Source organism: Protopterus annectens, chromosome 4.part0, assembly GCF_019279795.1.
Source record: "Protopterus annectens isolate FY-2018-M chromosome 4.part0, PAN1.0, whole genome shotgun sequence".
NCBI classification, from domain to species: domain Eukaryota; kingdom Metazoa; phylum Chordata; order Ceratodontiformes; family Protopteridae; genus Protopterus; species Protopterus annectens.
In genome coordinates this window covers 605,383,649-605,398,677 of record NC_056733.1, presented here as the reverse complement: position 1 = coordinate 605,398,677, position 15,029 = coordinate 605,383,649, and the positions used below count along the sequence as shown (strand labels likewise).

Below are 15,029 nucleotides of genomic sequence, written 5' to 3'. Positions count from 1 at the left end.
ATATATTAGCATTCTTTGGATAAGGTGATTTATTTTGGGATTTTTTGCAGCCGAGGAAAAGAAGAAACTTGCTCAAGAGAAAGCTGCTGAAATAGAGGAGCAGAATAAAATTATTGCTGTAGAAAAGCAGGATGCAGAACGTGCTCTGGCTGAAGCTTTGCCTGCCTTGGAGGCTGCCAGAATAGCCCTACAAGATCTCGACAAATCTGATGTCACTGAAATAAGGTATGGCATACCTCTTACAATGGGGTTTGACTATGCTTTTTCTGCACATCTTCATCTCTTGTACTGAGATTCATTTGTTTTTTCTACTTATCTACTCGACAGGTAAACTCGACTAACTGTTAGTGTTATTTTGCTGAGGAAATAGCTGTTTATTTAATTTTGTACTACATTAACACATCACCCTCATATTTAAAACAGAAGAAAAGTGTGGAATAGTTATGCCTGTTTCTTTTCAGTTGTATGAACTTAACAAATAAGCTAGTTTGTCATTCAGACATTTTGCATTCAACTGTCATTAAAGTATTTTTGACAGATTCCATTTTTTGTTGAACATAGCTCTTTTCGTGTTTATTTACAGTAAAAATATTTTTGTGTGTGTGTGTATATATACACTCAACATTTTAGTTAATGGTGTTATGTAAAAAGTGCTTTATATTTTCAAATGGTAAAGTGCTACACTATTTTCCAGAAGATAGTAGCCTTAACTTTTGTTTTTTAAAGATTTACAGAGTAATGTAGGTTTTTATATGAAGATGTCTGTCTCTAGGAATCACTAAACTTAATGCAAGTTGTTTTAGGAGCAGATAACACTTTCCACAGCTGCCTGGAACCCTTCCCTTCTCTTGTTGTATCGCTTACTCACACACGCCAGCTGCGTTTTGCTGCACTTTGAGTTTAGTCAGAGAAAAATGACCCCAGCTTACCTATTTGCTTTTCTTGGTGATTTTTTTAAGAACTTGATTGGTGTTGTGTGCCAGTACAATTTTCTTATTTCTTTTTCTGTTTCCAGTCAGAAGATCCAAATATCGTGTACTTTTTTAATCTGAAAGTCTTTCTATGGGCTTCCTTTGCTATTGAACCTAAAGTTGGTTCATCTCTTGACATCTGATCCTCTGTTCAGAAATAACCCTGTGATTAGGCTGTTTGTCACAATGCGTCCTGGCTGGGTTCAGGCGCCTAGGCAGCGAGACATTTCCCTGTGGTACATTTCGGCTGGGGACACATGGCTGAAGTGACATTCAGCTGCAGAGAAATATGGCTGTTTGTAAATTCCCTGTGGGCAAAGAGAAGCACATACTGCCATGCCCACAGCTTTAATAACCAAATGCATGGAGGCAGAAGAAGTAATGATTGTTGTGCTTAGTGTACAGTACATACTTGTGTGACTAAGTCATGTAGAAGTGTGCTACAGCATGCAGAAAATCCTGCCTGGTTCTGTAGTCACATTTATGCTCCAGTATGCATTTTAGGTAATGTTCCCTAGACACTGTAAAGAGGGTAGTGGTCCACACACACTGATTATAAAGGCACTGCCCATTGTGCACTGCATTTTTACTGCCACTGACATGTCCTCTGGCCAGCCTGCTGCTTATGCCTGCCATATTGCCTGCTGTCTCATGTTCCCTTGGGGACCATGGACATTTTTTTCCTGCTGTGCATTTGGTTATTGAAGTTGTAGGTATGGCAACACATTCTTCTCTTTGCCCACAGGAAATTTGCAAACAACCATGTTTCTCCACAGCTGAATATAATTTCAGCCATTTATCCCCAGTCAAATGTACCACAGGGGAAATGTCTCGCTGCCTAGGTGCCTGAACCCTCTTTCTTGGCAGAAACTTAGAACAGCCTTCAGACTCCACTTTTGAAGAGGAATCTATAACACCTGTCCATGCTAAAATCAAGAAGTTAAAGGTATATACTAGGCTAACGACCACCAGGGTCTTTATAAGCTTAGCTGTGCAGTCTAACCCATTTGTGTCCATATGTATTATGGGCATTTGTTTGGAGGGGGAATGTTACTTAGGAAGTTTCTAGAGGTTATGTAGGGGAGGGAGTTATGTTAGTTTGGGCATTACTTTCTTCCTCCATCTATCAGAGGCATGGAGGCCAGACCTAGGGTGAATTTCCAATTTTACATCCATTGGTCAAGGTTATACTTAAATAGGGTTAGGAATGGACTCTACTTCACATGGATGGGGAGCTTGTTCCAGAGCATGAGGATCCTCTGAGACCCATATCTGTTTCACCAACCTGTCTTATTTATGTCACAAGCAAAATTTATATCCTTGGATCTAGTGATTCTGATACTGTTCATTTTGTGGCTGCGCAAAGGTTCATCAGAGCTGGATCCGAGGATGCCTTGTGTGCTAGCCATAGAGCACCTTCAGTAACCTGTATGAGCCAGAGTATAGAGAGAGGGCTTTAAGGCAATTTGTATAGGAGAGTGTGTTTATACCCTGGATTCTCCTGGTCAGGTACATGCCAGAGGGGGCATTATACTTAATGATGGTTCTGGAAAGGATGGAATAAAGTGGCACTATGATTTCCTTGGACCTGGATGCCATGCCCTTCCTTATAAGTTAGGTGACTTCGAATGATTTTCTTACTACATTGGCCACATTTTGGTCAAAGGTTAGATTACTGTCTATATATGTTCCCAGATCCCTGACTACTGGGTCAAGTCTTAGGGGTGTCTTATTGATGGAGTAATTAGCTTGGGGGGCAGTTTTCCTGCATTACTACTACAATATCAAAACCTGTTAATCAAAGTTCTATAAGGCCTTCTTTTTCTAAGATCATACTGAAGGAGGTTACTTTAAACTCTAAGAAATTTATCAAAATTCTTACTGGTTGTGAAATGGTCTAGCCTAGAAGTTGATGTTTAGTCTCGATCTACAAACTCTATGCCCTGCTCCCTCTGTTCTCTAGTTTTACCTTTGTTTCACAATGATAAGACAAACATAAGAGCTCAACAAAAGACCTTGAGATACTTTTTTGTCCTCTCTGACTTGGGTATCCAGGGAATAGTTCTTTCTGACCTGACGTTTTTGGCACCTTTGGTTCTGTCTCTGACTTTTATTTTATTCCAGCCAGCATTGGTCATATCCATGCCAATACTGTTGCCTCTGGCATCATTGCTGGCAGTGCATCTACGGTCGAGGACATAAATGGTGCTGTATTTTCTGAAGTCAACTTTAATAACTCAGGTTATGTCCCTGCAGGTATGGATTTTCTTGATAGTGGAGTTTTTGGGCATTGTGCCTCAGCATTAGTTATTTTGGCATCAAGGATGCTGCCTGGTTTTCTATCTAGGGTCCTGGGTCCCTCAGTATTCTATAGTTCCAAAGTGAGTCCCTTCAATGCCCTTCCCACAAATGCAGATAGTGATTAAACATCCTCCAGATGTTTCTTTTTAGAGTTTTTAAGCCCATCAGAGACTTCCCTCCCCAAAGCTCAATCCAGTAGCAGACATCTGTCCAGTTCTCTACAAAGATATTCACTCATCTGACTTAGAGCCTTTACCCATAAGGTTTGTAAAAGTCAATTACAAAACTAAGCATCTTCTTTAGATTTATCATTTGAAGACCTAGATGAGGGATAAGAAAACAACTTTCCTCATCACCCACTGAAGATCCTACATTTCGGAAATATTTGCAGTTCACGCAGCTAAAGGGATGTCAGTCATCTGGTCCCATGGGTTTTCCTCAAATAAGATTACAGAAGGCCTGTTGATTTACTTTGTGGTCCTTATGGTTGATCCTGCCTTTGATGGATAACTTGGGGATACCAAAAGTTGCACATGTGAGTTTGAACACAATAGCCTGTGTTCTAAATAAAGTTGGCCATGTCTTTCACCCTGTTCTGGTTGGGCAGAGATTCCCATACCAGATGCCATTTTATCTTCCGTAGACATTCATATGGCTCCAGTCCCTCAGAGACCAACTGTTTAGTTACCAGAAAGGGAGTCCAGAGAGATGTACAGACCTATGAAGAATGTGTTTTCATAAGCTGTTTTACCCTTGTATGCACTGAACTATATTACTCACATGATGTGTGAGACCTGGTAGATAAAATGCATTACATCTTGAGAGGTTGCCGTATTGGCCACTGAAGGAGGTTTTGAATACTCAGGCCACAGTTGTTTCAAACTTGAGCTTCCTTGTCATTTACAGATTGTATAATATGTCAGAATGATTGGCTGGACCATCTGGCGTTACTTTGCTCTGGCACTCCTGGCTGCATTTTGCAAACTTTGCTGAGGACACAATGACAATTTTTTTTCTTTTTTTCCTTTACTAGAATCCTCCTGTTTAGGAAAGATGTTTAAACGCATCTTGAAAAAATGGAAAAGGCAGAATTCCTGAGACCTTAACTGACTGCCCGTACTCCGGAAGAAATCAGGGTTTGATACCCCTTCCAAAGATTACCAAGGACAAGCAGATCAACAATACAATATCCAAAGGATATGCTTTCACCTTTCTCTATTGTCCTCAAATTGCATTGTTATCTGTGCTAGAATTCACACCCTGTAAAAATAAAGCAGCAAAAAAGGAGTCATTAAGCTTGTTAAAGAAAGTATTCATCCAGGAATTCTTACAGGGACAGAAAAGCTTAGGATTTTTTTCAACTCTTTGTGGTGCTAAAAAAGACAAACAACCTTAAGCCCATGTCAGATCTTGACAGAAGAAAAGTTTGGATGGTTGTGGTTCAGTTTATCCATTCTTTTATGTCAGAAGGAGAAGGGATATGATGTTTTGATCTCCAAAATACCTGCCTTCATCTCAGCTTTGCCGAGGAGCTCTGGAGTTTTTGTACTTCTTGGTCAGAGACAATCTTTACTAGTTCAGAACTTTACTCTTCGGACTCATTTGTGCACCCAGATGTTCACGAAGTGCATGTCTATAGTCAGAAACATAGCTAGAGTGGGGCAGAGGGGACAGCCACAACAAGATCATGGAGTTACATTTTTGCACCAACATTTCTGAATGCTTGTATGAAGTTACTTTTTTTGTTAGGATTGAAGCAAATTACTTGCTTCAGTGTTCTTGCATGGTGTAACATGTAACAAACTGCTTCCTACAGTTTTAAAGCAGAAGATCTTTTTCTCTGTTTGCTGCTTGAGTTGAGGAGCTCACCTGGTGCTAGCTAGGAGTTTGGAGACAGGTGCTAAGTGCAGATTGGAGAACAGCCTTTTTTTTGTCACTGCACAACTGAAGAGTTAGTTGAGGGGTGCTGAGATTGGCACTGAGTGCTATATAAGCCAGCTGTGACTTTGCCCATAGTAGCAGGTGGACATAGGTTCATAGGTTCATAGGTTCATACTAGGCTATCTGCCCAAGGGCATTTAAGTCTCTGGGATGAATGTCCCCCTCCAACTCTGTTTTTATATAACCGTGTAAAGGTTAATCCCGCCCGCTTCAGGGTTCTGAGGGGATTTTTTTTTTTGATATTCAAAGCATATCTGGGTTCTCTGGCTGGATATTATATGTCAGGCACAGGTCACCTCTCTCTGAGCAAGTATGAGACTGAATAAAGCTGGAGTTCTCTTTCTCGGGGGCAGCAAGACATATTTTTTGAGACCCTTTATCCTTTTGGTGAGGAACTTTTTGGGTCCCCAGATCCTGATGACCTTTGTGTCCTCAGTGGATGCCTAGGTGTCACCTAGTTGGCACCTAGGTATGACTATGCATTTTTTGTTTTTGACACTTTGCTTTGGCGTTTAACTTGGGACTGGTGGCTCTGTGGCCCGCTTCTGGAGTATCTTTCTGGAGGATGAGTCTGGTCTATGTATGTGTTTTGCAGTCTAGTGCAGTTTGGTCTTCTGCACTTTGTCCTCCTGTTGCTCCTGTGTTTTCCAAAGTAAGTAGATGCCCAACAAAAAAAGAGATGGGGACAGAAGTGGACCCAGGACTGAGGTGACAGGCTTGAGTCTGACAGTGGCTCCAGCAGCAACTCTGACCCTGTGGGTTCTGTTGCCCTGTAGGTTCAACCATCTTGTGATGTATGGGTTTTTTACATTTAAGCTGGGTTTTTTTGATTAGATGATACCTGAGTGGGGGTATAAGGCCAAGCCTTTGCCCAGGTCGAGTCGAGCTGTATGGACTGCCTCATCTCAATCTCTGCCTTGGCCTTCTATCTCAAAAAACAAAGAAGTCAAAGTAAGGCAGGATCTGCCTTTGACAAAACAAAACTGGGTTGGATCCAAAGTTTCTCAGTTCTTTGTCTTATTTTATTTATTCCATTATGATCCTCCCATCATGAGCATTAGGAAGCTTTGGCTAATGGGCATGTAATTAGGTGTCTGTGGAGGCAGGGCCTTATGAAGTGGGGACCACAGGAGCACACCGCAGCTGCCACCTCCTGTATCCTGAGGTGAGAGGAGGTGAGGCTTACAGCTAAAGCCTCTTCTAACACAGTTTTTTTCAGTTCATTGTTCACACACACACACACACGGGACACCATCACCATCCGATCCTGTGTTTTGCCTTTTTAGTGAGGGCAGTTCTCACCTGGTGGAGATGTTTGTTTGGGGGCTAACTCTCTCTATATAGATATCTCTTTTTTTTGGGGGGGGAGAAGTTTGCACTGAACCTGTGGGAGTTTCTGTTCAAACTTTTTCTTTATGAAAACAATAGTAAGACTCAGAGAGTCTTCCTTTTGGTTCATTGTTTTACATTAATAGAATGTGCCTTACACACTTTCCTGTGTTGGGCTTTTCTTCTTCAAGGGAATGTTTTCACTGAAGTATGTTGTGTCTATTCTTTCCGTTCAATCTGTAGCTACAGAGACTTGTCTTAAAGCCTTAGGTCTTATGGCCTCTTCAGTTTCTTAACTCCATCATGCCATGTTTTACATGAGAGTTCTTTACTAGACATTCAGGTCCAGTGGTTCCAGAAGCTTGATCCTGTTTCATTTTCAGTCTGAATTTTTAGAGCTTGCCATTATACTCTGGAGTGGTTGATGGATCCCGCCAATCTTTAGTATGGAAGTCACAAACATCTCCTGTATTAGTCACCAGATATGCTTTACAGTGAGGACATTACAATGGGAAAATTGTTCAGGGTAGTGGTTACCTCAGCAGTCTTATCTTCACATAAATGTTCTGATGTCAGTTGACCATCTATTTGTAATACATCTTGACAGGGAACCACATCCCTGGAGAGTCCACTTCTCTAGTAGAAAGACTCAGCCACTGCATCTTGATACCTCAGAAATGGTCACTGAGTCATTAGTGTCAACACTGCCAAGAATGATTTTTCACCCTTCTGGTGGAAGCCAGTGTGAGATCTCATTTTGTCCCTGACAAATACCAAATGTCCCAACTTCTTTTAATAGATTTCCCCTTTGGTAGAGGATCAGGCCACAGATGCCCTAGCTCAAAAACATCCATATGGACTCCATTGTCCTTCTCTCTGTGTCTTCTGATAACAAGATTTTTTTCAGGAATGCAGATTTCTCAAAGTTGTAGTATTCTCATAGGTGCCTTCTGACCCAGACAAAAGTGGTTCTCCCTCAGGATCCATTTTCTTCTGAAGATGCCATTACATCTCTAAACTTTCAAGATACTGTTGTCACTCTTAGGACAAATTCATCTCAGACCCTCCACTCCTTAAAGCTGACAATACAGTATCTCTAGATCCAGTAACTACTAGAACTCCTACATTTGCAGTGAGAGTAATTGCCATCATTTCCTGTTGTCAGAGATCTTTTTCTTAAGACTTTGCCATGAAAAATTGACCTGCTTTCTGTCTGAGCATCCCATAAAGGCATATATATTCCTTCTTACTCTCTGTTCCTTTGGCTCTATCATATTTGTCTGACAAGTACTGGTCTCCGATATTCTTCCCTAACAGTTTGTTTCCATGCTATTTCCAGTTTTTATTCTATCCTGGTTTGAAGGGGTAATTTCTTTGAAATTTTGGAACAGGGAAAGAAAAGGCTGCTTGAACTCCTGTATAATTTTACTCCTTTCCTCCAAATTTTGAATATCTCAGCAGAGGGAGGTCCAAACAGATGGTCCTTGTCTAAGGAAAATCTAAATACTTAGACTTTGCATCCTCAGATAATGTCTGGAGCCTAATTCAGGAAAATTGCCTAAGAACAGATCCAGTGGCAGATGCCTTGGAAGAAGCCTCAGCAACCTTTATTCTGAGACTGTTCTTCATTTCTCTCAGTTATGGTCTGTAAAGACTTCTTATATCACACTGTTTACCCTGTGTCTTCTGTCTGAGATGCAGTTCCTCCACAGCACATTTAGTTTTGACTGACAAATTTACTTTTCCACTATTTCAGCCAACTGTTTCACCAGACCAGAAGTTTCTGACATGGAAGACTCTCTTTGTACTGGCTATCACTTTGACCAAAATTATTTCAGAATTACAAGCTTTTCTGTCTATCTTCCTTAGTTATTTTTTTTCATGAGGAAATAGTGCTTATTGGAACAAATTTATTCTTAATGCCAGAAGGTGCCACAGAACCTAATTTGAATCAGTTAACCTGCCTGTTTTGTTTCCTGAGTATTCTAAGCATAGTGATTATGTTTTCCATTGATTGGATGCCCACAGACAGCTCAGATTAATGTGGACGTTACTAGAATTTTTCTTAATAATGACATGTTGCTTTTATCCTGTGTTAAGTCTAAATCTGGTAGGAAAGTTTATAAGCTCTTCCTTCAACAACAGCCAGTTACATTGAATTGTGTCACAGTAAAATGCAAAGATTTATTCTTGCGATACAAAGAGCTAATTCTTCTAGAACTATGGCTACTACTTATGACTTTTTCATAATGCCCGTATTGGTGATATTTACTTTGTTGCTGCCTGGTTTTCCCAGAGCATCTTTGTTTAACATTATAAGCTGGACATTATTTGTAGGTCCTGGTCTTCCTTTGGGTCTACTGTCATTTGTGGTATGCTTTTGTGATGGTACCCACCCAAGAAGATGAGGTAGGGACTCTGTCCTAGAAGTTGCCAAATGTGGGCCTCCTCTTATAAAATATGTAAGTTATGTGCTTACCATAACAATCTGTAAGAAAGTCCATCTTTGGTGACATACCCTGCCTTTATCACCTACCTGTGGTGTGTCAGGTCCAAAGTCCATTTCTCTCTCTTTTTTGCCCCTTTCTGCTTCCTCAAGAATTACTAAATGTAAAATGAGTGATGCATGATGGGAAGGGGAGGTTTTCAGTCAGTCTGAGAAAGTTATATTAATTGAATTGTCCTATTGCCTGCTTTTCAAGTCTTAGATGTTACTGTATCTAGGTTGCCTTGTTACAGATCTTCTGTAGCATTGTGGATTTAGAAAGTGACTAAAATAATAATGTCACAGCTGTAGAAATACATAGTTTAGTCAGTAGGTTGATTTGATTAAAAGTAAAACTTTAGATGTTATAAGTGACTAAATATTTGATTGTGGTGGAATGATGCCTGTGAGAATGGTTGCTAGAGATATGTAATTAGATTCTACATTTGTTGAAAAGAATGATAGCCCCTAGGTGTATGGACGTAATCTACTTAACCACTCATCTGTAGCACCTTAGAAGACTAAGTTTGTTGACCTACTGTAGCAGGCCACATTTATCAACAGTTCCAATGATTTAGGATGAAGCACAAACTTGATTTTTTGGAAGGTCTGCCAGGAAGGTAGAATTGCTTCTCTGCAGGGTTCCTATCCTACTCCTGGAGGCAAGGGGATATGGAAACTATTTAGTTGCCCTCAGTTAATGGTCTGGAGGCTTCATGTGCCAGCCCTTGAGTATAAAAAGGACAAACAGTGTTTGCAGCTGTGGATTTATATATACCAGCTCTAGTAATAGTTTTATATTTCTTTGCTGTATAAATCTAGGATAAGGGGAAATCCCCACAATCTATCTAGATGACATCTACTTCTGTTTTTGAGTCCCCATTGATCAAGATTACTTGACAAAGCTTCAACCCAATGAAAAAAAGTCAACAAGAGACATTGTTTTCAGGGGACAGACCTCAGCTCATTCCCCATGTGTGAGACTTTGTTCCTATCCACATCTCACTGAATTAAATATGCCAACTCCAAAACTGCACAGTCACAGGAAAAAGTGAAAAATACCATGCATGAACTTATCAATGTAGCCACACAGGTAAAAAGACACACACACACCTGTAGTGATTTTCTAAGACAAGGATTGATGAAGTAAAAACTGGCCACCTAAAATTAACAAGTGGATAGCTCATCTTCTTAGAAATCATCAACTAGTTGGTTAACATTCGTCTGATGTACTTAACTATAACTCCTTACTGTGATATTTTTTAACAAGAAACATCTTTATTAAATTATTACTTATGATAATAGGCAGTTGTGCATTTATATACATGAAAACAAACCATACTGACATAATTTTATTTGCAAACGTTATATATCATTTATACTCTATACAGGCATTGTCAGGCAAACATTACATAGCTCATTCAAATCCTGCCGTCTTTTAAAGTTCATTCCTACTCTGCATGTATTGTTCCCACAATTCCCATTTTTTTCTATGTAATTTGCTGCTACTGTTTTCTAAAGATCACACTTCAGGTGTTTTATCTGTGTTACTATATTCACTATTTCTAGTACAGTTGATTTAGACTTTGATTTCTATTATCTAGTAATTGCTTTTTGGCAGCCACTATAATTAGACTCAACAAGGCCTTACTCTTATTCTATATCATAGCTCAAAAAATAATTTCCTCAGTTACACCAGTTTGCTTACCCAATATCTCTGCCAGAGAAGTTTTCACGGAATTTTTAAAGTCTGCCTACTGATTACACTCCCAGAAAATATGTTCCAAATTACCTCTTTTTCCACATTACACCTTCAACATTTGTTGTCTACCTGACGAGAACTTCTTTAAAGTCTACTTGTGGTATAAAACTGCCTACGCAAACACTTCCAAGCAAAGATCCTAAATCTTCTAGACTTTGTTGCATATTTGGGAGGCATGCATATATCCCACCATTGTTTCTTTGGGTATTACTTAATCAGTCTTTCTTCACTATCCTTTCTAACCTGCTCTGATTGATTCATATAGTTATCATGCACTGTTTTGTATGCTCTACTAATTATTCCTTTTCTAACAACAGCTTATGTTCTAGATTCTAATGAAAAGTCTACCAATACTGGTATTTCACTTAGGATCCCCCTATTTCTTTCTCTTTGCCTGTACTCTGATATCAGTCCTTGCTAGAAAAGGTAATCTCTAGCCTGCAGTCCAAATAAATTCAGTTCCCTATTTTATTTTATTTATTTATTTTATTTATTTTACATTTGTTGACCGGGCTAGTCTAGCTGGATATATGTCCATTTTCAGTAGAGGCCCGGGGAGAAAAGCTCCAAACATGAATATTGAGAAAGTTAACAATGCAAAGAACCATTAAGAATAAATACAGAGATAGCAATGGTCTCGTGAACAGTTATAATAATACATTTGTATATTAAACAGTTTTAGTAAAAATTAACTAAACAATTTTACAAAAACTAAACTAAATTAGATGAATAAATTAGACTATTAGATGAACGAACCCTTAAAATGTCGAGTACGACATGCTCGACAGCTTTTAAGTGAACGTTCATCTAGGAGAAACTGGAGAATGGAGAGTGTCAAAGCAAGGAGTTTTAAAAAGTTGCAGTTGACCAGCTATGAGAAAGCCAATGGCTGATGTCAGAATGTTCACCCTGTCTCGCCGTTCTAACAGTCCTCCACTGTGGTGCAGTCTCGATGTTTACCCTGTGTAATATTCTGACAGTCCTCCACTGTGGTGCGATCTCTGAGTTGGTATATTTAAGTAGGGGGTGTGGGGGGTTGTTGATTTGTTTGTTTGTTTTTTTTGGGGGGGGTTGTAATGGTGTACATTACATTGTAGCTGTCAGCCATTGGCTTCCTGATGGTTGGCCAACTATAACATTTTGAAACTCCTTGTTTCAATATTCTGGGGTTTTGATTAGATGAACGTTCGCTTAAAAGCTATCGAGCATGTCGTAATCGACATTTTAAGCGTTTGTTCATCTAATATAGACCCATAAATTCTTGCCCTCTTCCCATTGTATTATCTTTCCCTCTCTAATTTTTTGCTTCCAAAACCTTGGTTCTTTTGCCAGTTTTCTCCAATAAATTCCAGCCTCCTAGTGCCTATTGTCTGTATCCCTAATTGCAGTCATTCCTATCAGCAGAATCTCCTTTCTCCATACCCGTGTTGGCTTAGATCTTAGAATACTTTCTGCTGCTTTATGAATATAATGCTCTATTTGGTTATTGTTATTCTCCTTAAAAGTCTGCATCCAAAATCCCAGTCTCTTCTTGTTTCTTAATCTTTATCCCTTTCCACTTTGAATTATAGGTTTTTGCTTGTGCTATGTATAGGAGCTGTAACTGTGTAGCCCTGAAATGCCCCTTCAAATTGGGTAATCCCAAACTGCCTTGTTCTATTGGAAGAGCCCGCTTATCCCACTTGATTCTTGACATATTCCCCTCCCAGATAAAATCCTTCAGCTCTTTATTAATTGCTATCCACAACTTCTCTTCTCGTTGATAAAAATATGCCTGACCTGTGTGTAAAACTAAACAGGCTAAAAGCATTTTAACTTCTTTTATCTTGCTATCCATATCCATATAACAGAGCTTCGAATTTCTCAGTTTTTGTATTATCTTTTGTTTAGTCTCTTCCCACATAACCTTAGCTGTCACACCAGAATCCTTTTTAATCCATACTCCTAATTACTTCATTTTATCATCTCTACAAAATATGGATATTGCTGAACCAATTTGTGTGTGGGTACATAAATTACAGTTATTGTCTTTATTTTATTTTCATTAATTTTGTATCCTGAAAATATAAGAAACTACTTCAAAATGTTGTTTTCTGGTTTTATCACTTTTTCTTGACTACCATACCAGTTATGTACTAGAATTTCTGAGTATCTTGTTTTCTTTGCCAGTGTTTCTAAATATAATGCAAATAACAAAGGAGAAAATTACATCCATGCCTGGTTCCTCTGTTCAAGCAGAAGTTATCAGAGAGGACCCCACCCACTTTAATTTTCACATCCAATCCCTCATACATCCTTCTAATCAATCTTATAATTTTATCAGGGACTGCATATGCTTCCATTGCCCTACTCATAAAGTCCCAGCTTACTCTGTCAAATGCTTTGTCTGCATCAAGACCCACCAACAACAGTGGTATTTTCTTATATTCTGCTTCCCTGTGGATCATCAATGTTCTCTTAATGTTATCACGTTTGCCTTCCCTCCAGAAAACCACATCAGTCCATATCTATCAACTTTGGCATCACCTCTGCAATTATTTTAGCCATTATCGACATAAACACTTTATAATAATGGTTTAGGATTGAAATGGGCCTGTATGAAGCTGTAGATGATGGATCTTTACCCTCTTTACATATTACAACCACTACCACTTTCATCCAGGATTTTGGTGCTTCTCCTCCTCTTAAAATACTGTTAAACATAAACTTCCAGATATTTACCAGTTTTTTCCCTCCTAGCTTCCAAACTTGCACAGGAATACCATCTATTCCTGAGAACTTTCCTGTGGATTGGTTATACATCACCATTTTCTAACCTTGGCATATTTAATTCTTCCATAAACATTTCCATTTGTACCTTTTCTTCATTTCCATATTTTTTGCTTTATGCAGACTTTCATAAAATTTCTGAAATATTTCTAGTACCTCTGCAGGATCTGTTGTTATCTTTCTTGTTATAGGCTCCCTAAGCTTGGCGGCAACCCTTTCTACTTTCTGTTGCCTGAGTTGTTGTGCTAAATGTTTTTGTGCTCTGGAGTTATCAAAAAAGAGTTGCTTAACAGCAGTTTTTCTAAACTCATGCATATTGTCAAGGTTATCTCTTATTTTCTTTTTATCATTCTGCAATTGCTCCTCTTCGTGTTGTGTGATATTCTCCCTATTCTTCAATACTTTAACATTTTTCAGTCCCTCTAAATAATTTTTCTTCTTAACCATATCACTTTTTCTTTTATTTCCACTCCACTTTAATTTTATCCTACTCCCTAGCTATATTTTCAGAAGAAATTTCTATCTTTTCTAATGACTCCCAAATAATTTCCACTACCCATTCCTTAAATTCCTCTTTTTCAACAGATAGGTGAGAAAGCAGTAGTGTATCATTTTTATTTCATTAGTAATTATTGGCACATTGTTTGAAATAGTTATTCAATGCGTATCAAAACTTTCAATTTAATGCACATGTTCCTATGAAATCTATGTTCTGTCTAGCCTAGACCACTTTTTGTATCTTGGGGAGTAATATGTAAGTTCACTCAGAACTCCCACTACTGAATTCGCATCCGCCAAATAGTTTCACAAATTTCTTCAAAAATCTATCCTCCTTTGTTATATTTTCCCTTCTGAGCCCCCAGACACATCGTCACTGCTGCAAATCAAATTCCAGTTCCCACCTGTAAGTAATATTCCTGCTGAAAGCTGATTATTTCTCCCAGAATTTTCTTAAGCTCCATTATAACAGTTTTAGATGGAATATAAATACATACAGTGTAATCCTCATCCCTTGCAAGTAGCTCCTTAGTACTACAAATCTACCTTTACTGACTTGTTTATCCGCTTCTATCACCATTGGAGCTCTTCTTGCAATTAATATAAGTATCCTATTTTCCTTTGTCCCAGGCATTCCACTGAATAAAAACAAAAATGATAAAAAGTAGTATTGCAGCACCTGGGGTCTGGATTCAAACAAACTTCAACAGACTTCAGTAACTTAAAAGCAAACTTTTATTAAATAAAACTAAACTATATTAAGCGCTTTCATCCAATACAAACTTGGACTTCATCAGAATCTAAAGCATTAAGACATGGGAGGACTCTTATATGGGAAATTGCATCAATAATTCATTAATCAGTTAATAAAATTGTCTTCTACCATTTAAAGAAACACTCATCTAATACGAAAATGTGTGTATATAAAATGAAAGGCAGCATTCTAACCTATAAAAAATATATTACACATTAA

The 15,029-nt window shown here is 38.6% G+C and overlaps 1 protein-coding gene across 1 annotated transcript in view; it reads left to right on the top strand.

The window, feature by feature from the left end:
* The window catches only part of DNAH10 (dynein axonemal heavy chain 10), a 5,879,077-nt gene that overhangs the window by 4,201,429 nt on the left and 1,662,619 nt on the right, over positions 1-15,029 (top strand). The window contains exon 58 of the mRNA XM_044069759.1: positions 51-225. Within this exon, the coding sequence (XP_043925694.1) occupies positions 51-225 (175 nt within the window). The remainder of the gene's footprint in view (positions 1-50; positions 226-15,029) is intronic.